At 48.9% G+C, this 21849-nt stretch overlaps 2 protein-coding genes across 2 annotated transcripts; one reads left to right on the plus strand and one right to left on the minus strand.

Annotated features, from left to right (window-relative positions):
- Positions 1-1485: 1485 nt before the first annotated feature.
- HEMGN (hemogen) lies at positions 1486-6381 on the plus strand. The gene is made up of 4 exons (XM_012577525.4): positions 1486-1651; positions 3810-3903; positions 4323-4594; positions 5765-6381. The coding sequence occupies exons 1-4, from the start codon at positions 1570-1572 to the stop codon at positions 5872-5874; spliced, it is 558 nt and encodes a 185-aa protein (XP_012432979.2). The 5' UTR covers positions 1486-1569; the 3' UTR covers positions 5875-6381.
- An 8363-nt stretch (positions 6382-14744) lies between these two features.
- On the minus strand, positions 14745-20291 carry FOXE1 (forkhead box E1). The gene has a single exon (XM_030258151.4). It carries the CDS (start codon positions 19737-19739, stop codon positions 18870-18872), a length of 870 nt encoding a protein of 289 aa, XP_030114011.4. The 5' UTR covers positions 19740-20291; the 3' UTR covers positions 14745-18869.
- Positions 20292-21849: the final 1558 nt, after the last annotated feature.

Genomic DNA, 21849 nt, shown 5'->3' on the forward strand with positions numbered 1-21849 from the left:
AGCTCAGGGGATAAGAAGAATGGCAGCACAGATGACCACGGACCTCCAAGGTTGCATCTTAAGAAATCTACATGCATGAAGTTTCAAGGTCTGGAACTTCCAATGACCTAGAGAGAGATTCTGCTTAGGGTATAGGATGTACGCTAAAATAAAAAAGATTGGCAAAGATTGGAGGCAGACAGATCTGCTCATCCCTGAGAAGTTGCTTTCCACAGAGCAAGTCCTCAGATTGCTCAAGGAGATGGGATCATCCCTGCCATGAAAGGCAGTCAGGCCCCAGAGGACCTGGGGGTTGACACATTATCAAGTCCTTCTACTAACCTTTGAACCACTTTTGAATTCATGGTGGGCAGGGAGGGAAGGGATTAGTGACACTAGCATCTAACTGGTCATAAGGACTTCTCATGGAGAAAAGCGCTGACAGCAGCTGAGTGCACAAGAAACTGGCTAAAGAGGCATCTCTGGTCCATCAGGATTGTTACACAAAATATACTCTTGAGCTTTTCAGTGCTATCCTGGCATAAGAAACTATGAAGGCAGTTTTCAGGAGAGACCAAGATTATCTCCTCATTTCCCATGCACTGATCTAGGGGCCTGGCCATTCCCACAGAGCAAGGAACAGGCTCTCAGCATTGAAGCCATTGTACCAGGCAGCAGCTTCCCCTTTGCAGTGATTCTGGCCCTGCAGATGTCCCTGCACAAGCCTGCAGGGCAGGCAGGACTGGGGCTGCAAGGGGCTACCAGCTGCTAGGAACAACCACTTTAAACAAATCATCCTTAGGGGGCAAGGGAATGGCTGGGTCTTACCACTGTTTTTTCTGGGGCTGCCCATTGCCATCCTGCTTCATCAATGAAGTGCTTTGTTCATAGTCCTGACCCACTAGAGACTGGACCAAAGAATCATTAGGAAGTCCTCAACATGCACAGCCAGGCTGTCATGGATTTATTATTCTGTCTGGATCCCAGGAAGCTGTTGCAACTCTTGGACAGGTACTATGACTGTGACAGTCTCCACCCTTAGGGGTTTCCAAAGAGTATGACAAAGCCATCCTGACCTTGTGAAGCAGCCAGTCCTACCATAAGGGAAGCTGAAGGATGTCCCTTCCTACCAGCACTGCTAGGATCCTATGCAAACACCTTCAGACAACATACGTCCCATTTCAGACTTCTCAAGGGGTCCTTAATGACTAACAACATGCCCCTCCATCTCACTCTGGAAAGCAGCAGTGAGGCAGTGCCACATCCTGCCCTGCCATGTCCACTACAAAGGAGAGCTTTTGAGTCACAGTTTAGCAGCAGTGAGTGTAAATTTCCTATCTGAAGTAGAATTCTTTGAAGTATAAAAGCACTGACATATTTTGTAATCCACACAGTAGATCCTGGACAGAGACTCACACACCTTTGCACTCTGATAAGGAGAATATTATTACCCTCCTAGTGGCCTGGCCAGATAAGAGGTTTGGGGCGGGCAGTCTGCATTTTTTTCAAGCTCTCATTATGCTGCACCAGTATCTCCAGATACTGTTTCCAGGGAACTAAGCTGCTTTCTAATTAAAACTGCGAAGAGCAATGGAGAGTTTAGGCAAAGACCATGCTTCTTCGGACTCTTCCCTGCCACCCTCTGCAGCCAATGACGAGTATGCTGTGCCAGGTAATGATGAGAACATTCCTAACTTGAGTTTTTGGAGAGAGGAGAGCATGATTTTTGTTACCAAGTGTTTCTCAGAAAGGAACTAATAATTATTAGTCTATGCTTGGGGGTAGAGGATGCACATTTAACTGCAAATGCATGTCTTTTTACATGTTATGTTCCAGATCCCAAAGGCAGAAGCACATATAAGGGCTTTTCAACTAAAGTCCTTCAGAGAGCATCAGTAGATTGTTTGCAGACTGGCAGTACTGCCTCATTCTTTTTATAGCTTGATTTTCTTTTATCTTTTTATTTAATTTCTGTTTCTTTGTGCATTCTAGTAAATACTTTTTCATCAGGATGCATATGCTTTACTGTGATCTTTCCTGCTTAGTGCTGGCAGGTGACAGCTTTGGAGCCGTTGTGGGAGTGCTTTCTTTGACCAGTTAGAAGTGAGTTAGGGGTGTTTTCTTAGAATGGACTTGGAAGGATACTGATTGCAAGCAGCTAAAACTGCTTTTACAACTCACAAGACATTTTGAAAGGAAAATAAATTATCTTGGCTGCAAATGGGATGTCCAAGGGATTATGTACTTTAGTAGCTGAACTGAGGCCCTGTGCAGATCCTGCTACTGCAACTTGTAACATCATCTTCCCAGGGAGTTCATTGCCTTTTTCTATGTGGATGGCAGAGTCATCTCCTGCTGGCCGAGCCCTACTGTCTCTGTTATTGCCTCCTGTCAGGGAACAACCTCCCACTTGTCTTGCAGTTATTCTCAACTTTCCTGGACAGTGTCCTGGGCACTCAGATGTAATTTTAAAGTTGACTATGCTTTGATGAGGACTGAAGCACAGACCAACATATATACTCTCCAAGCTAAATTTCTGTAAGATTATTATTAATTATCAGAAGTGTCTTATGTAAAAGTCTACTTTGGGCAGAGACTGACTCCTCTTGTCAGTCTTTGCATTGTCCTGTCCTGGACTACAATTTCTCTTCCATTTAATAAATACCTGGGATAAAAGAGCTATAATCCCAGCTCAGCCTCAGAAGTCTTTCTCACCTTGACACCTCTAGCACCTGATCAAGGGAATGACAAAATGACAATTATTCACTGATTTCACTACTTTAATGTGAGCTGGGGCTTTTTGTGAAAGGAGCTGTATCCAATTACATCTGGAAGGAGCAGTTCATCATTTTGCATTTCCACTTGTGTGGGTTTTGTTGAAACTATGAAAATAAGTTCCTTTGCGATCTCTTCAATATACTTTTGGGAAGAATTCTCTCTCCCTCAATGCCTCAGGGTAGTAGTGTTGGTCCCTGTGTCTCCTGGGATTGGGTCTCACACTGCTTGATTTGAGACAAGTTTTTATTATCACAGCTTAGAGTCTACACTAGAAATCATCAGGGATTGCTGTCTTTTAGGACAAAGACATGGAGAAATGAAGTTCAAATAATTTTTAGGCTGGTCTTTGTCTTGGGAAGCCATTTGGAGCTCTTTGCAATCAGTGAAATGGACACTGCTGACCTTGGCCAAGGAAGGATTGTGACTGGGATCTAGGGAGTTCTCCTCTCTACTGCTGGCTGTATGCAATCTGCACATCCTGCCCAAATAATAAAGCCAGTGTTGGAGCTTTCTCATATCAGTTAGTCTTCCTTAGGACCTGCCGTGGTCATCCTCACAGCTGCAGACCAGTTTGGGGCTGCTGGGTGGTGTTTGGGACCAATTTTTTCAACCCCAGCAGTGTGTACTAGTCCTGTCTTGGTCTCTGGCTGGATCACCATCTCCCCACGAGCTCTCAGCCCAATGCACATGAGCATCTATGTGGGTAAGGCTGTGCCCTCTGGCTCATCCTTGCCCCCACAGAGCTCTTCCTTTTTTGAAGGACTGTCTATTCTGTGGGTCAAGGCTTTCTCTTTGTTGTTAGATAACCATCTCAATTTCAGTGGTGGCCAGTTCCAGCTATCTGTGAAAAAGGGTAACAATGGAACAAACATGAAGAATTATCTTGCAGTCTGTACTGATGCCTGATCAAAGGCACCACACCCCAAGTGCTCAAGGAGTTTCATCTTAAGACCCCTTTGGGACAAAAAAAATCATGGCCTCTTGCATCAGTGCTCTAGTACCAGGCAGGCAGGGATCAGAATGTCATGTTAGCACTCACTTTATCCTTGTAGATGTCATCATAACCCGTCGCTTGAGAGACCGAGAGTTGCTCAGGAAAAGAAAAGCAGAAGCCCTGGAGAAAGATTCAGCTCAGTGGGTTATGAGGTAAATCTTACTTTTTCTGTCATATTGTTTTTGTGGTGCACTTAACCTGAGCCCAGACACGGCCCATCCCATCCATCTTCACCCAAGGACAGAGCCATCATTCTTCAGTAGGGAAAGGTGACCTGCAGCTAGTAGCTGCTCAAGGTCTACAAAGGCACTGTGGGTAGAGATGGATGGGTAGCAAGAAAACCTCAATCATAATGTGGGGCTGAGGAAAAATTTGTTACCCAAGCTCCTGCGCACTGGTGCAGCTGCAGAAGGCTGTTGTGCAAGGCTCAGGAGGGGGGGCTGAAGAATTGCAGCTTCTGCCAGGATGAACTGGGTCACAATCACAGCAGGGGGACCAAGCAAAGCTGCCTTAGGGCAGAAAGTCCTTTGTCCTATTCCCAAGTCATCACGCCTGTGAAATCCCCTGGCAGAGACTATAAGAATGAACAGCAAAGGAGAGGCAGAAGAGCCAAAAGAGGACGGGGCCGTCAGACGGTGGTCAAGGCTGTCCTGGAGTCAGAGCCAGCAGTGGACCCCCAGCCTGACCAACAGGAGAAGGCTGAGCCAGTGCCCTCTGAGCCAGCACTGCCTGAACCAGGCTTTCAACAGCAGCCACCTGTGCTGACCATCCAGAACATGGTCGGTGGGATGCAAGCAGTGGCAATGGAAGGGGAGCTGGCAGACAGGAGCTTGGACCCTGCTGGTGAGTTGCTGCAGAGCTCCTGGCCCCATGGTGGCTTGGAGGGCAGTGCAGTGCTGCCTCCTGAGGATTGTCAGCCAAGGTGCCCACTTTATCAACAACAACCCCACAGCATCTCTAGGGTTTGGGTCCTTACCCCACAAAGCTTGGGTAGCTGAGAAAGGGTGGGGGATGGGATGGTGGGACTGTGGGGACAGACAGCTCTCTCTGAGTCCAGGGGAGTGATAACAAATTTTTGTTAGTCATTGGGATGGGGTTGTAGACACGGTCCTTTAAAACTCCTTGTCCTAAGAACACTTCTATGGCTATGCTAAGAGCCATATTAGTACAGGGTGAAATATCTCTGTGAAGATGTCTTCTCTGTGGAGAGAAGATGAGGGTTTTTGTGGTCACAGCTGGTTGGGGGAGCCAAAGTCAAGACATGCTCTGTCCACAGTCCATCCAGTTTCAGGAATGACACTGGGATGGTTGGGATGACACTGGGATGGCTTTGGGAGAGCAAAGTGGGCACTGGGAAAAAAGGTAGGTGTCTGCAGCCAACTACACTTTTGAAACCTGCCAGGACTGAGGCATAGAGAAAACTAAGCTGGTCTGAATGGCAGGCTGGTGTGTGGGCTGAGAAAATCCATTTACAGCCATCGCAGCAGGAGTTGCTCCCAGATCTGGAGTGGGAAGAGTAGAGTACATTCAGTTTAGCAGTCAGTGAGTCAAGCATGCAGGTTGCCTCAAAACACGAAAACTAAGAATCTGCTTCAGAGGAAGTTACAATCCTTTGACCATCAACTACTGCATTTCCAGTAGTGTCTGTGCAGGGGGGAATAAAAGGCCTGTTGATGCAAGGCATGTGGTGCCAATGTGCCATGGAAAATAGCTATTCTGTGTCCTGGACTCTGGGATGGTGTCCAGCCTCCAGCCCTGAGGTCTTGAAATGGGCAACCATCAGGGTTGTGGTTATTGCCTCTGGCTTTAAACATGCCAGTGCTTTCTTTACCTTCTCCAACTCTCCTCCACAACTGGGACTGCCCTTGAAAAGCAAGCAATCCACCCGGATCTACCTAACACCTTCTCCAGGCAATTGCAGGAGACCGGCCAGGGGGGCTTTAACATAGGACAGAGGGGTAATGCATGAGAGCCCCCCAGTACAAAATTATCTGTCTTTTACATACTTTATAGGTGAAGAGGATGTGCTGAAACCAGCAGAAGCAGATATGCTAGAAGCATTGAATACTCCTCTGGAAAATGACCACCAGGATAACGAATTCATCCCACATATTCTGTATTAACTTTCTGATTTTTTGGGGATATTTTTTATTTTTACTCTCACCTCACAAAGTATGGCACAGTACTTTGATAAGTACGGCACAGTGATTTTGAGCAGCTGCTTTCTTGGGAGCCATAAAGCCCATACTCTCCTTGTCACTCTGCTTTCTGTGCTTCTTCCAGGCTAGAGAGGCAGTTCGTAGGGAGTTGCCTGCAGCTTATGAGCCTCCTGCTCCCTCTCCAAGCAGGCTGTTTTGCTTGGGCCATGGAAGGCTTCACAGTGCTCTGCCTGCAGTTCAGTCATACAGTCCAGCATCCATCTGTGTTTCTGAAAGTAATTACTTATTTGCATAAATGTGAGTGACATTGCAAAGCTAACACTCACCATGAATTTTAGCTGGCTGGAGAAGCCCAGCTTGGGCTTTTTACTGCACCCTATAAACCCCACCACCCTTTGCGCTAGTATCTTTAGTCTAAAAGTATTTCTCATAGCCTGTTTTCATCTGCAATAAACACCTTTCTTTCCTAAAGCTGGAAATATTTTTTTGTTTTAATTTCTGGGCGGCTTCACTCTGACCTTGTAAGACAAACAAAAGATGGTTGGAAACAGCCTAGTGCATTGGGCTGAAACTTGGCTGAATTATACACTTTTGTCAGGAAAATGCCATTTGGGGCAAAGACAAGAGACACTCTGCACAGTCATTGTCTTCCTGTCTCCCCTGTCTTCACATGGGATTTCTCCTGAAGCCAGGAGATAATGGGGTGCCCTGTGTCTCTCCCCATATTTTGGGTCTTGTGGTCCTTGCTCCTGGAAGGGAAGAGTCTGTCTTAGATTCCTGTAAGAATGTAAGAGAGGGAAGAGGGAAGAGGCTCTCTTACATTCCTGTAGTATCCTGACACAGAGGATCCTTCTCCTCTTGAGGAGTGGAGGTCATATTGCCATTGTCTGACTTCCCAAGGGCCTGTCTCCCAGAGCACAAGGCTGGCCAGATCCTGCAGGCACCCCTGATTTGAGGGATATTTTTGTGTCTCTAGACATGTTGCTGCTGCTGTCCCAGAGCCCTCAAGGCTCTGTGCCACAGCACTGAACTTGAGACACTGATACTGGCGGCAGTTGAACAACATCTCTTAGCCTCTGCCATGAACCACTCAAACCTCACCCACGACCCCAAGTATCTAAGGTACAAGAGGGCCTTGTGGAAGCCCTGCAGCATGGAAGGAGCTTCTATCTGTGAGGTTTGCTCTTAAACCAAGGCACTGGGGGAAGGCAGCTGAGGCTGCACTAGCCTGAAGTAGAGCCAGAGACTGGAGGTCATGTTATGGATGAGCAATATCACAACAGTTGTGCTGGGGTCCTCCTGCAAGTGTGGTGCCCACACCGTGCTGCCGAAAGGCAGGGTTGTGGCTGCTCCAGGCAGGCCAGGAGACCCTTCCACCTGCTGGAGCCCCGCATGTGCCATGGCAGAGACCAGCAAGAGCCAGTGGACCTTCCCTGTTCTCTGATCCTCTATAGTGCTGACAGAGATAGGGAATCAGCCATGCTGCCCACATCTGCAGACATTTAAACTCTCCTGGCTTCCAGAGCCCTTTAGATTTTGGAGAGAAGAAACTTCGGGAGGGCTTTAGACTCATCTTACAGCTCACATCAATCAGGACAACCGCATTCCACCTTCTCCATTATGAAGTGGAGCTGTAGGAGGTGGTGAAGGCGTGGCAGAGTGAGGTGTCCATGAACATGGGGCAACACTCACATGGGCAGCAGTGCAAATCCTTGCACTGGAAGGGCTGGGAGAGCTTCCTGAGGGTGGAGATGTGCAGGAACCAGAGCAAGCACCTCTGTCCATCTCTGTGGAGATGCCTCTGGTGGCTAGAAAGTCCTGGAGTCATCCCAGGTAGTGCACACTCTCTCTTAGAGCTGCTGTATGTACCTTGTCTTCTTTGGCAGACAGTAAGAAAGGTGTGCCTGCGCAAACAACAAATCTTATCACAAACTGAACAAGAGAAACATAAAGTAATCCTAATCAACACTTTCACACACCATGCACTGGTTCTTTCTCTGTTGAGAGGACAGATAACAGAGCTCATTCTTATACAGATGGGGTTCAGGCGTGAGGCTGGAGTCATGGTGGTCCCTGTGTACCCCTGAGGCAGGTTCTGCTGCCTGTATCTGGGACAGGGAGGCTGCTGGTTTGTAAGTGCAACAAGTAACCTTCTTCCTTTCGTCCCTCCTTCCTGAGTCCAAGTCCAAGGCCACTGACAGAGAGTCCAAGAAAGTAAATTTTCACGTTCTGGGTGAAAACTGGATGACAGCTATGATCTGGTTCTGACATGCAGGGGAAGTCTGGGGGAGGCCAGAGACCTTTAACTGCAGCCTCCTTACTGGCAAATAGAAGGATATGGGTGCAGGGAAATAACTTCTGAGCTATGGGGCCAGCACAGGGAGCCAGGTAAGTGCCTAACACAGTGATCCTTGGTGTGTTGTAAACTGGCAGGGCTGCCTGAGGATCCTCCAGGATGCTCTGACCTGCTCCTTGAGGCACAGAGATGAAGGTATGTTGTGGTACACGGTGGACAAAAGCACTGTAGTTGTCTCCTCACTAGTGAGATTCAGCAGAATATTAGTTAATGTCAACTGGGCTGGACTGAATATGCTCCTGTGAGCTTTTCTCGGGGTTTCAGGTCCTGATCCCCCTTCTGCAGAGCATGGGAAGCCATCCTGAGTGCTGACACCCATGACACAAGTGCTAAGGAGAGGAAAACTAACATAATATCCTGGAGAACTAGAGTCTCCTCTGTCCATGTTGATTACCTTTTCGTGTCCTTTCAGTAAATATGCTTCCAGCTCTATGGGGCAAGGGAAGTTGTTTCATTTGTGCACCCTGGCTTCCCACTTCTCAAATTACTCTTAATATACGGGGTGCCCCACATTTGCTAAAAGTCAGGGGTGATCTGTGGCAGGCTGTTGCTCATAGGTGGTGTTTTAAACCAGAAGGATCTTCCTGTCCTTAGTAGAAGTGAAGTTGTATCTAAACCTCAGCAGAAAGAAGCTGGCAAGCAACTTAGAACCAAAGGCCACAGGTCAATGAAAGCCATTCCACCCCATAAGTGCCTAGTCTTGCATGATAAGAAACATTTGCTAATTAATTTACAAATATTGACTTTAAGCAGTAAATCCTGAAGATAGCAAATACCCACTCCCTCTTTGGCAACCACTTCCTGCTCAGAGCTTGTTAGCTTTGCTCCTTCCCATCCTGTGTTCACTATTTAAAGAAATACTTTTATAATGCTGCCAGGGCTGCCACAAACCGAAGATGTGTGTCGAGCTAGGCTCATCAGTGCTCCACCACCTGGCCTGACTCTCCTGTTCCACCAGGAAATTATTTAACTTGAGGAAAAGTTAAGTGAGGAGAGATTTCTGGAGATCTTGATCCAACCCCTACTCAGAGCATGGCTAAGTCTGACCAGACTGCTTTGGGCTTTCTCCAATCAAATGCCGACCTTCTCTAAGACATGAGATCATCCCTCTCTTGTCCTCATCCCAAGGCTGCCCCACTTTCAAGAAAATAATGTTTTTCCTTTATGTGCCACCAGGCTTTCCCTCAGCACAGCTTTAGCTCCTTGCCCTTTCTCCATCTTAGTGCCCTCTTTCTCCATCTTAGTGCCAGCTGGACTCTGGCTCCATCTTCTCTGTAACCCTCTTTCAGACTGCAAGTTAGACTCCAGGCTCACCTGCTCTCCATGAGAGCAACCCTGATTCCTTCAGCCTGTCCTAGTCCTACACACCAGCTCCCTGCCTTGATGGCCTCAGCTGAGCTCCAATATAAGAATGACTTTCTTGCACTGGGTTACCCTAACTGAATCCAGTGTTCCTGCTGTGGGCTCACATAAGGCAGGGGGAATGGCCACTTGCCTAAGCCCACTGCATGAAATTCAGTCCATCCAGATGGACTCAGGGTGCTGAGCATGAACTGTGCTTGTGTCTTCCTCAGACAACCTGAGGTTTTCACTGACAGGACGCAGAAAACATGAAGAAACCAGGATATCGCTTGTGTAGTAAATAGTCAGACTGTGCTTTACAGGTATTATAATGATACTTTTATCAACTCTCTCCTCTACTGAGCCATCTCCCTGGAAATTCATGAAAGCGCTAAAGCGGGCAGTATGAATCACATGCCCCTGGGCACGGCTGCTTGTTGGCCCAAGCTCGGACGGCGGGCAGGAGGCGCAGTTCTCGCGCTGGGTACCGAGCTCCGCCCGCCGGCCGAGCCGCTCCTCCTGCCGGGCCCCGCTCCGTGCCGCCCGCCGCGGCCCGCAGTGCTCCCCAGCGGCAGCGCCCAGCAGTTTGCACTGAAAACCACCTTAAAGAGCATCGCTTCTCCCCCGTGACTGCACACTGACCCATCCAGCCTGGCTTTGAACACGCCCAGGGACGGGGTATCCATAGCTTCTCTGGGCAACCTGTGCCTGTGCCTCAGCACCCTCACAGGAATTTCTTCCAAATACCTGATCTAAATCCACCTTTATTCACTTTGAAGTAATTGTCCTTTGTCCTAGCACATGGCTTTTGTCAAAAGTCCCTTTCCTGTTTTCCTGTTGGCCTCCTTTAGATAGTGGAAGGTGCTATGAGGTCTCCCCAACTGTGTAAGGTCTTCCCGGATTTAAGCTCAGTTCCTGTTGTGGCAGAGAGGTACTATATCTTATATCCACTTAAGTGGGAAGGCATGAAACCATTTTCCCTGGCTGCTTCAAGAGAGCTTTTCTTTTGCCTTTTCTCCAGAAGGGAATTGTGGAGAAAACCTCCATGAAAACAAAATGCAAAAGAAATTACCCAGGAAGGAAAACTTTTTTTTTTTTTTTCAAACAAATGTTTCTTACATAAAGGACAAAGCTCTGAATTATCCTCTGCTTCCTCCATGAAAAAGCCACCAACATCAACAATAACACCCAGGCATGGCCTCTCACACTGTAACAGGGTGGCACTTCTCACTTAGGCATTTATTCAGCGTGGCCCGATCTGTCTGTAACTCCAGGGTCCAGGTCTATTGCAGTTGTTGGGCATTCATTGTTGCAGAAACGCAAGCCTTTATTTGACTAATGCATGTTGTTCAAAAAAAGGCAATTTTAGAGGAAATAAGAAGAACAAACCCCCTCCCCCCCCCCAAAAAAAAAAACAACAACAAAAAAAAAAAAAACACCAAACCACCAAAACAATTTGAGAACTACTGAAAAAGAATACACATACAGCAATAAACTCTAGTGTACCCAAAGGTGGAGAAGGAAGAAATCATCATCATCGGTATGCACTTCCTGATGAAGGGAAGGAAACCTCTGAAAACATCATGGTCTGCCCATTGAAAACAATAAATGCTGATACTCTGTAAGTCTTCCTCCCCTGTTATTCTTGCCACCGTAAACCTGAGAACAGACGAAGAGTGGCTAGGGAGCCCCTATACAATTGGCCAATTCTAGGGCCAGCACTCCAGTGAGCCTGATGACAGGCCATGTGTTAAAGTATATGGCTGTAGAAGTGATAGGAGGCCTCGGACATCATTTGTTAGCCTCAGAAGCTGACAGCCTGGATTCATGAGCACCTTTTCCCAAGTGGAAGAGGTCAATATGTGATGCAGATGGTGTCCTTGCAAGAGCCAGCCACAGGGATAATTGACTCAGAGTGGTTCATGCACCAAGCAAGCTGTGTCTCAGCGACTGGACCAAGATTTCTGGTGCTGATACTGAACAATAAAGATCAGAAGCTGTTCCTTAATCATTTAGGATCTCTTTGCATGTTCACATCCCGACAACAGTTTTCTAAATTCTTAAATGGCTAATGAATCTTAGCTTCCTGGCATCAGAGAAGGGATAGCAGTAAGCTCAGTAAGCTCTTATGTGCCAGCCCACAGTTAATATTCCTGCCTCCTTTCCATGGCCATTTTCAGCCAGAGCATACAATAGTCCTTTTAACTTCCTGTTAATATCCTAGCTTCAGAGGAGGCTAGGATACAGCCTCTTTTCCTCTTAGCCCAAGCAGTGTGGCCAGAGTACTTCATGTTGGCCAGCTGCACCCTGTATTCCAATGTGGTAGAAGCAGTGAGAGTTCAGTCTGGCAGCCCTGAGCTGGGCTTCTCTCCCACAGATTTGCCCACACAAAGAGGGGTTGGATGACTGCACCACATCCAAAAGTAACTCCCTAAAATAACACCAGCTTCCAGGTATAGCACTTGCCACCATCTCCCACCTTGACTTCTTGACCTTGGACATGAGAAGACATACACTTCAGCTGGACTGAGTTAAAAAATCAGCTCTGCTGTCTAGGGAGGGCTTCCAACAAATCAATGCTTCAGGATTACATCAAGACAAGTGTGTAAAATTGTTCTTTGTGCCAACATGGACCACTGTATTCTCATACACCTTACTCCGTAAAGTCAGAGCCCCATCAGCCTTCCTGTATTCACATTAGCTCACTTCCAGGTCACATGTGAGTGGGACGCCTCTGGTCGCTGACACGGCAGCTCTAGGTAAAGGATACAGCCCAGCTCCAGCTACACAGACTGCTCTCCAATTACAATTCACAAAGCTCTGGACTCCCTCCAAGGTACGCCCTCCTTGCTAAATGGCAGGGGCCTCCCCTGCCTCCTCTTTCTCATAGATTTGATCCACTTCTTTTCACTTTGTTGTGGTTTGACACGGAAAAAGAATTTTTCCGGAAGGAAGAAGTTAATTTAGACATTGATTAATTGAAGGTGGACATGCTTTTGAGAATATAGAGGGGTTAAAACTAGAATTTTTAGGAGAACTTTTTTTTTTTTGTTTTGGTTAGCATGTAGTGCAGGACTCTCCCCTGCCCAGCAAGGAGCTGGGTGGGGGAGGGGAGAGCTATGTGGCTTTTGGAGGTAGGCTTAAGTGTGGAGGGACTGAAACTGGGTTGTTTGTTTGTAAATAGAAGAGTAGAAAAATCGGAGATGTTTTTGGTTTTTTTACTAGAGAGAGAGAGAGAGAGAGAGAGAGAGAGAGAGAGAGAGAGAGAGAGACAGCAGTGGTTTTGTTAGTAGTTTATTGTGGGGAAGGAGAAGAGCAGGGGGGCTGTAAGGTGCTGAGCTGCTTGTGGAGTTTGGGCAGCAAGTTATTTTTGGGAGTTGGGGCTTTTAACTTTTTTTTTGAGAAATGAAAGCTTTGTAATTTTTTTTTTTTCAGTTTAAAAGAGAAGAAGAAAGACAGTTTAGACTTTAAGATGGTGAAATTTTAGGTGGGAGGAGATGATAAAGTAGTATTTAGTTAGACTTTTTTTAGTAACTATAGACTGAAGTGATTTTTTTTTCTAAGAGAGACTGTATTTTAGGAGGATGTTAGTGAGTTAAAAAGACTTATTTTAACTAAAAAAGATAGAAGTTGAGTGAACAGAGAAAAGTTAAAAAAATTTATAATAATATTTTTTATTTTTAGAGAGGAAGAAGAGAAGAAAATTTTTGTTTTTAAACTTTTAGCTTTAGGGGAAAATGGGGGGGCACTGTGGTCTTAAAAAAGTCACTATTAGCAAACTTTTTTTCTCCAGGCGGTGCCATGTAATAACATAAAAACACAAGATGTAGCAGCTGTGTTTCTTGGGGGGTCTGTAGCACAGGAGGGGCTCCTCTCTCCCTCAGTAAACTGAAAATCAATTGTCTAGAAAGTAAAAACCTAATTAAAGTCCAAGTTGTGTCTGACTATAGTTTATTAAAAGTAAGTAATAATAAGAAAAATGCTTTAAAAAGTTTTCATTTTAATTTTTATGTGTTTTTTTCCTTTCTTTTTCATTTTATAATAATATAATAATAATAGCTTAATAAAGTTTTTTTTTTCCTTATTATTAAGCTTAAGCCTACTTTACTCTAGTCTCAATTACATTTCACAACATCCAATTAAAAGATTACATTTTCATAAGGGCACTGGCATTGTGCCAGTGTCAAACCATAACACACTTTCAAAGGCAGATAAATCATACTTGGAAGTCCCAAAGCTATTGAAGAAGACTTTCCTATCTGCTCTTTGGTAATTTGGCAGATTAAATTACCTGTTCCCATCCCATTCATCGCCCTCCATGCAGCTTGGGCTGTTGACAGGGCAACAGCTGCAGAATTCACTATCCCCCAAACACCCTCAGGAAGCCAGTCCTCACACTCTCAGCGGGAGAAGGGGCAACATCTGCCATCATTTTACCCATGTGCAAGCCAGTTCATCATCCTGAGGTGTGGAGTTGCCCCTGAAGGCCTGTTACAGCCCCCATCAGCTATGGTTGCTGCTTGATGAATTGTTCCCACAGATGTTGCCATTGCAAAAGGTGAACACAGCGTCAGCCTGTGACTGCAGGAACTCCATCTCTGCCAAAAAAACTAACTGGCCTGGCGTGCAGGAGGCAAGACCAAGCATTTCTGCTGCTGCTGCCACAGGACAGGCAATGTAACGTTTCCAGCAGTAACATCTTCTCCACCTAGCCCAACTTCATGTTGGAGCATTGGAGAGTAATTAATGCCAACCACAATCCCCTTGCCCATCTCTGAGCTTCTGTTCCTCCCACAGGTAGTAGCCTTCCCTGCCTGTCCCTTTTTCTAGTAGAGACACGCGGCTGGGATGGAGCCATGCATTGATGTCTAGGGCATGCTTGTGGCCTGACAGGAGACCCTCAAAGCAGACTGGTGACTCACGGGGTTGTGGATATTTGACACGCCACCTGTGGCCTGGTGCTGCTGGCCATCCCTCCACCTTCCCTCTAATGTCTTCAGCAACCCAGCAGACCAAAAAATGCCAAGGTAAGACAGGGTGAAAAGCAATGAGCGAGCAGCACAAGTCACGCATGTTTCTGTATGTCTCCCAGTCTCAAGAGTACAAGGCTTGAAAGAGTAAACTCAGAGACACTTCATCACAAACAATGCAAAGATTTATTTCCATTTCAAGTGAAATAGAAGAGTAAATACAAAAAGGCAAAAAATCTCCAGTACAGAGTACAAAGTTCTCCTAGGCTGTACAGTCCACTTCTTTCTCAAAGTCTGCTCAGGGCCTGGCTATACCAGAACCTGGACAGAAGAGGAACCGAGAGGCTCTGTCCTTTGAGGAATGAGCATTTTCAAGGTCCCTCTCTCTTCTATCAGTGCTCATATTTAAGACTTTCCTACAGGTTTAGAATACAGATTTATTGGACTCTTCAGACAGAAATCAAAAAAGTAGTTTGAAACTTAGACCAACTTTGCTAAAAGGAAAGCTCTCAGATATTTACAATAAAACTTATAGAAATCAAATCTTTTTCTTATTCTTGGTGGTGCCTGAGAATTACAAGCAATGTGCCAGACAAAACCACATTGAGACCCACATGTTTAACATATCCCCATGGCACAAGCATACACTGAGATCCAGTTGTCTAACGTATCCTCTTGGCATATCCCCATATCCTCACAGACAGACCCAACCCCATGGCTCCCCAAGGACACAACAAGCATATTTTCCTCTGTCAGTGCTCAGGCAGTCCCATGTCACACATGGGCACAGGGGCAGCGCCACAAGGCACAGCCTGGACAGACCCGCAGTGCCCAGCACACCCTTGGCACCTGAGCCTACAGGACAGCTCAGAGAGGTTCGAGCAGCCACAAAACCATAGCAGTGCTGGTGGGAAAGGATTGCTGAAGTCTCCAGGCCTGCTGCAAGTGGGAGGTTGGAGCACTGCCAGCACTAGCAAAGGGCAGGTACAGCTTTGTCTAGTTTTGCCTAAAAAAGCTTGAAGTACAGAACCCACACAGATATAGAGTTCCTTGAATGGAACCAGAAGCTCTCCAGTTCTGACCAGGGTTTCTAGCTGTTTGTGACCAAAGTTTAAGCAGTCTTTGACCATGTCTCAGGTTCTTAATGCAGCAAGCTCATAACTGTACCTGCTGCAAAAAAATTACCATCTAGATATGCCCAGTTTCCCTAGTTTGGAAAGATCTGGAGAGAAACAAGAACAAGCATCTAGACCTTCTCTGCAAACAATACACAACTGAATCTACCCAATCTGTGCATTCTAAGTCACCAAGATCTGTCAGGCCTGTCCTTCAGACACTGAGTTTTGCTCTCTGAACTGCCTACAGATGCCACCTGAGTTCAGAAGCATCTTCCTCAAAACCTGTATCATCACTGGTGACCTTTGTTTAGACTGAACTCTAAACTGGCATGAGGCCTGAAGCAGAGAACAAGATGAGAGCAACAAGGATCAGAAGGCATCTAAGCTCGTCACTCTCATGACCAATGACAAGCTTCACAGTGGCTGAGCACTGGAACAGGCTTTCCAGGGAGCAAGCACCAAGGCTGAGAGAGTTCAAGAAGCATTTGGATTATACTCTCAGGCACAGGGTATGATTCTTGGGGTGTCCTGCACAGGTACAGAAGCTGGGCTTGATGATCCTGATGAGTCCCTTCCAACCCAGCACTGCTATGATTCTATGAAAATTATCTGGTCCACATTGATAACTGCTTCTACAGGAAGGAAAGAAAGGCATTAAAAGTCAGGACAGCTCTTCTCCCAGCTACCCTCAAATGAGCAAGAGCTTGGCATGGCTTTCTGTCAAAGTGACACAGTCCAGTCTTTGCAGGCAATGAAAGCAGAGCCAGCAGTTATCTAAAATACTAGGAGCTGGCACAGCTAAGTGTACAGATCCTCTTCCAGATGGTGAGGGGAGAGTTGTGAGAGGTGTTAGCACAGCTGCTGGGGAGACCTGCCCCTGGCTGAAATAGCTGTCTCCAGGATGGTAGCAGCTTCTGGATGTGCCAGGACCAGGAGGAATAAGGAAGATACGATGTACCACTTCAGAAAGGATAGAAAGGGAAAAATCTGACTGACTCAGTATGCCAAAGAGTTGAGCGGTGTCTGTGCTTGCCCCGCACTGGCTCTGTCTGTGTACGGACAGCAGCTTCCTGCAGTGCCACAGGCAGGTACACAGACAAAGGGCAGTGCTATCACGTCCCTCTCAGCCTCCCAGCCCAGACACTGCCTCACCACATGCCATCTCTGGTACTCTGAAACCTTTGAATCCAAAACTCATCCTCTACCTCACAGCCCCACAGAAGGTACAACTTCTGCCCACCTACTGCAGAGGGCTTTACTCTTCACACCAAGCTGTGCAGTGAGGACACCCAACAACCTTCCTGCTTCACTCCATTTCCCCCCTCATGTCCCACCTGGATACGTGGACTGCAGCACCCACAGAAAGCAAGAAATCTGCCTCTACACAAATTTCATCCTGCTGAGGACCTCATCTGAAAAATGCAGAGCAGAAGATATAGGTGTCTTCATGGGATCAAAAACCCTTTGCAGCAAAGCACAGCAGTAGGACAAGAGACAGTAAACATGAAATGAGAATAGAGAAGTGCTAAATGGAGGGTACAAGGAGAAACCTCCCCAACAAGGACATCCAGGTTGCCCAAAGAGACTGCGCTGTCTCCATCCTTGGAGATGATGAACACTTAACTACATAGGGCTAAGCCTACTGGTCTGAGTCATAGCTGACTCTGATTTGGATACCTGATTGGAACAGAAATTTCCCAAGATATTTTCCAACCTGAGTTATACTACAATCTATACCCTTCTCTGGTGAGAGATACTCTGGTGTACATGCACCCCGTCTGTTCTTCCAAAGCTCCTGTTGAGGTCCTGGCTGCACTTTCTCATTTCCTCTCCCCATACAAGGCCCCACCACACTGCAGAATCTTCTCACCAGCCTCCTCCTGGCCCTGGATAGACAGGTTCCCCACCTCCGTGGGAAAAGGGAGTTGTATAAGAAGACCTGGGAGCAGGGCTGTGTTGACTCCCTCTACACCCACAGCCCCAAGCAGAGCCCTAGGCACCACTACTGTTCCAGACTCCTTTCCAGGGTGGTGGGATCTGTTGGGAGGGGTATGCTTGAGTTTCCCCACAAATCTAGTTTTAAGCTTTTATCTCACACACATTCCTATTAGTTGTTCCCTCTCCATATCTTCTCTAGACTATTTTCCATCCCCAGAAAGCTTGAAAGTGGAGCAACTGAAGATGAAAAGGCACCATATCCTGCCTCTTGTGTTCCAGAAACAAAATTTTTCTCCTATATATACCAATTTCTCTAGGCTACAGAGCTGGGCTGATCTGGGGATCAAAGTAATTTAGGCTGTAAGTACCTCCACAGACCTCAGGATTAGGTTTCCACTCCAAACAAGTCCAGATTCAATGTTGGCTACGACTTCAGAGGCAGATCAGGCTCTGTCCAATCAAGTTGGAAAGACCTCCAACGGCAGAGGTCCCACAGCCTCACTGTGTCCCTCTTCCAGGGGCTGGGCATGTTCCTGAGTAGAAATTTTTGTAGTTCCAAGCCCACCACTGTTCCCACCCCTGCAGCACAGAGCACAACACCTCGAAGGATATGACTTGATTTTTTTTTCTGCAGACCTGGCATCCAAACCTTCTCCAGTCTTGGCCACACTGCAGTGGAAAGCCTGGGGCTAAAGCAATAGCCATCAGGGACATGCCACCACATCAGTGCCACCATTCTGCTTTTATAGCTTTGCCTGGAAGAGGCCAGGGAATGCTTCCTCTTGCCTCCCTCCTTCACCTCATCAACAGACATTTAATTCTCTTTAAAAAAAAATCAGCAGCAGCAGAGAGACTTTTAAACGTGAAATCTTCCTGGGTAGACCAGAGGGGCCCGGCTGGTTGTGTGGGAGTGTGGGAGCCTGGCAGGAAGCTCTGTGCACTTGCTCCAATAAAGTCTGTAGAAGAAGAAGAGACTGTTTGTCCCATCCAAGCACTTGGGAGTCCCTAGGACTTTTCTGCCGAGAGTGGACAGGGCTGGACAGGACACCCCAGGTCCCCAGGGCTGAGTGCGACACTCCTACCCAAGAAGCCTAGGCAGATGGCAGAATGCATAGGTGCAGACCAAGGTTCTTCGGCATCTTCCCAGGCAGTGCCGGGAGCAGCCGTGCCGGGCAACCCCCGCACTCCGTCGTCTCCCCGGCTCCGGTCCGCTCTGTCGGGCCCCTCCGGGATAGGTCAGAGCGCCGGGACGAACCTGTCGGAGCCTCCAGGGTAGGTGCCGTGTCGCGGTGCGGGCTCGGCGGCACTCAGCTGCCCTCCGGCGCCGTAGACGGGGGGCAGCGGCGGGAAGGGCGCGGGGGAGCGGCGGCCGTAGAGCGCAGGGGCGCCGGGCGAAGGGGCGGGCAGCACGATGCGCCCCGACGGCGCGTACAGCGGCCCGTGGCCCCCGGGCGCGTAGGGCCCAGCAGCGGTGGGCAGCGAGGCGTAGGCGTGGGGCAGAGCGGCGGGGGCGCAGCCCTGCGCGGGGAAGGCGGCGGCGAAGGCACAGGAGGCGGCGGCGGGGGCCGGGGGCAGGTCGGCGGAGGGCGGCGGGGCGGGCAGCGGGAGGGGGCGGCAGGGGGCGGCGGGGCGCTCGGCGAGGAAGGCCGGGTAGGTGGATAGGTCGCTGCGCTTGAAACGTTTTCTGCGGCGGAGGAAGGACCCGCTCTCGAACATGTCGCGGGCGTGAGGGTCCAGCGTCCAGTAGTTGCCCTTGCCGGGGCGGCCGGGCTCCCGTGGCACCTTGACAAAGCAATCATTGAGAGTGAGGTTGTGGCGGATGCTGTTCTGCCACTTGCGGGGGCTGTCGCGGTAGAAAGGGAAGCGCTCGGTAATGAAGCGATAGATGCCGCCGAGCGTCAGTCGCCGCTCGGGCGCCTGCCCGATGGCCATGGCGATGAGGGCGATGTAGCTGTACGGCGGCTTGCCCCCCTCTGCCGGACGCTTGCGGCGGCGCCGCCCGCCCCGCGCCCCCGCCACCGCCTCCTCTGCCGGCGGCACCGCGGCCGCCTTCCCCGGCGGGGGCGGCGGCGGGGGGCCCGGCGGCAGCCGGCTCTCGGCTGTCATGTGGCCGTCGGAGTGGCTCCGCCCCGGACCGGACCGAGCCGAGCCGCGCCGAGGAGGCGCAGCGCGGCACGATTCCGGCTTTTATGCGGCGGTGTCCGGCGGCTCCGCGCCCGGGCGGCCGGCACTCCCCCTGCTACGCCCCGCCGCCCGGGAGGCGCGGGCAGGGCCGGGCGTGCCGTGCCGCCGCGGGTAGGAACAGCGCCCTGCCCGGCATCCCCGCACGCCCTTCTCCGCTGGTCCCCGTCCCCAGCGCAGTCTGGGGCGCCGCGCAGCCACCGCCGTCGGGAGCGCACAGCTCCGGAGCACTGACGGGCACCGAGCGAAGATGGGTCGTCTCCGGGATCCCGGTGCGGGCGTCGGGGCACGGACATTTAACGCGCCTTCCCGTAGGGCTCTCCGCCGTCGAGGCCGGTTGTGCTGCCGGCGGCGGGGAGAGGGGGAGCTATGGGCGGCCGCCACTGTCGAAGGGGATGCTGCCGGTCTGCGCGGAACAGTCAGCGCCGGGCACCGTTCCCCAGGGAGCCCAACGCTTCTTTGCGGAAATCAAGCTGTCGAAACAAATTAGGCTGGAAAAAAAAAAAAAAAAAAAACAAAAACAACAGCCGGTGACAGATGTCCGTGGGGAGAGATAGTAAGTGTGGGCTTAGGCTACGCGGTTTGCTTGCCGAGTGCTATGTAGAATGCACTAATGTTAGGGCCCTCCCAGCTGGTATGCAGCAGCGATTTGGGACAGAGCTAGGCTCCCATGCCCTTGGTTTACACTTAAGCTGACCGGCTTGTCCCTGATCCTTATGCCACAGGACCCCACAGGTCCACGATCCAAACAGGAAGGATGCCAGGCTCTCTGCAGGCTAATGCTGGAACATACCTGCCAACTCCTTCGTGTTTGCTCAGATACTTGGGGCTGAGGGTCAGACCCCAGCTGAGTGTGCCAGCTGGTGAGAAATGCTTGCCCAGGACTTGAACCCCTGTGACACACACCCACAGGCTTGGGGAGAGCACAGCCTCCTCACCTGCTAGCATGATGTTCCTTGCAAGCCAAAATATAAAGGAGATGGCAGGATGTCCTAAATGTAAGATGGAAAGTGTGTGCAGGAGTGCACAGGCACATGTGTGTATGGAACAGTGCACATGCACAGGTATGTGGGTGTGCAGGGGCACTGGTGTGGGGGTGAGGATGTGACAGAGAGATTGTGGATGTGCACTGACAAGCAAGCGTTTGTACAAAAAGATGCCAGCACACACAGGTATGTGGTTGGACCCGAGGCTTGCGTGTGTGCATGTAGGCAAGAAACAGGTGTAGGCAGATGTGTGTGCAGAGAGGTGGATATGCACAGGTGTGCAGGTGCTGTGAATGGCTGTACATCTGATCCTGCCCATGTCTTGGTGTCTCCTGCCAGCTCTTCCAGAACTCAAGTCATGAGTGCACTGCTGAATCTATCTTTGTAGGAGACTATCTTTGTAGGAGAAGCTTTTTCAAAGCCCTCTTGGGCATTACACAAATTATTTTTAAGGAAGAAACACAGCTCACTTGGAGGTGTCCAAGAGAGTTGTTGAGCTATTTATATGCTTGGAGAAAAATCTGGTGTGTGGTGTATGTATGTGTGTGTGTGTGTGTGTGTGTGTGTGAGAGAGAGAGAGAGAGGATCCACTTCCATGCAGCAAACAAATCCCAGCCCTGCTTTCCAGCTAAATAAGGGGCCCAAGATTCACTGGCCACCTTCTTATCTCTGCAGCTTCCCAGCAATTTGGGAGATAGCAAAAAGTCCTATGGAGCTAGCAAAATAAACCATGAAATGGCACTTGCTGTGGACCCACATGTGTGTGTAGCGTGTCCAGTAGCTGGATGCAGACACTGGGCAGAATTTCAAATCACATTCTGCAGAGTTTGTGTCAAGAGAAAAAAAATCAACCTCCTGTACCAACATCCAAGTTCTTGAAATGCACAGCGACTAGGGTAGTATTACTCTGTATAAACCAAAACCCATCTCCTTCAGTATGAAGCTGCCTCATCAGTAATGAGCTTCTGGCTTATGGGGAGCTGCAGCTGGGAATAGATTTTCCTATCAGATGTTCCCAAAGGCAGTGCTGTAGTTCACTCACCTCTGGG

The sequence above is a fragment of the Taeniopygia guttata genome, chromosome Z, assembly GCF_048771995.1.
Source record: "Taeniopygia guttata chromosome Z, bTaeGut7.mat, whole genome shotgun sequence".
Lineage (NCBI taxonomy): Eukaryota > Metazoa > Chordata > Aves > Passeriformes > Estrildidae > Taeniopygia > Taeniopygia guttata.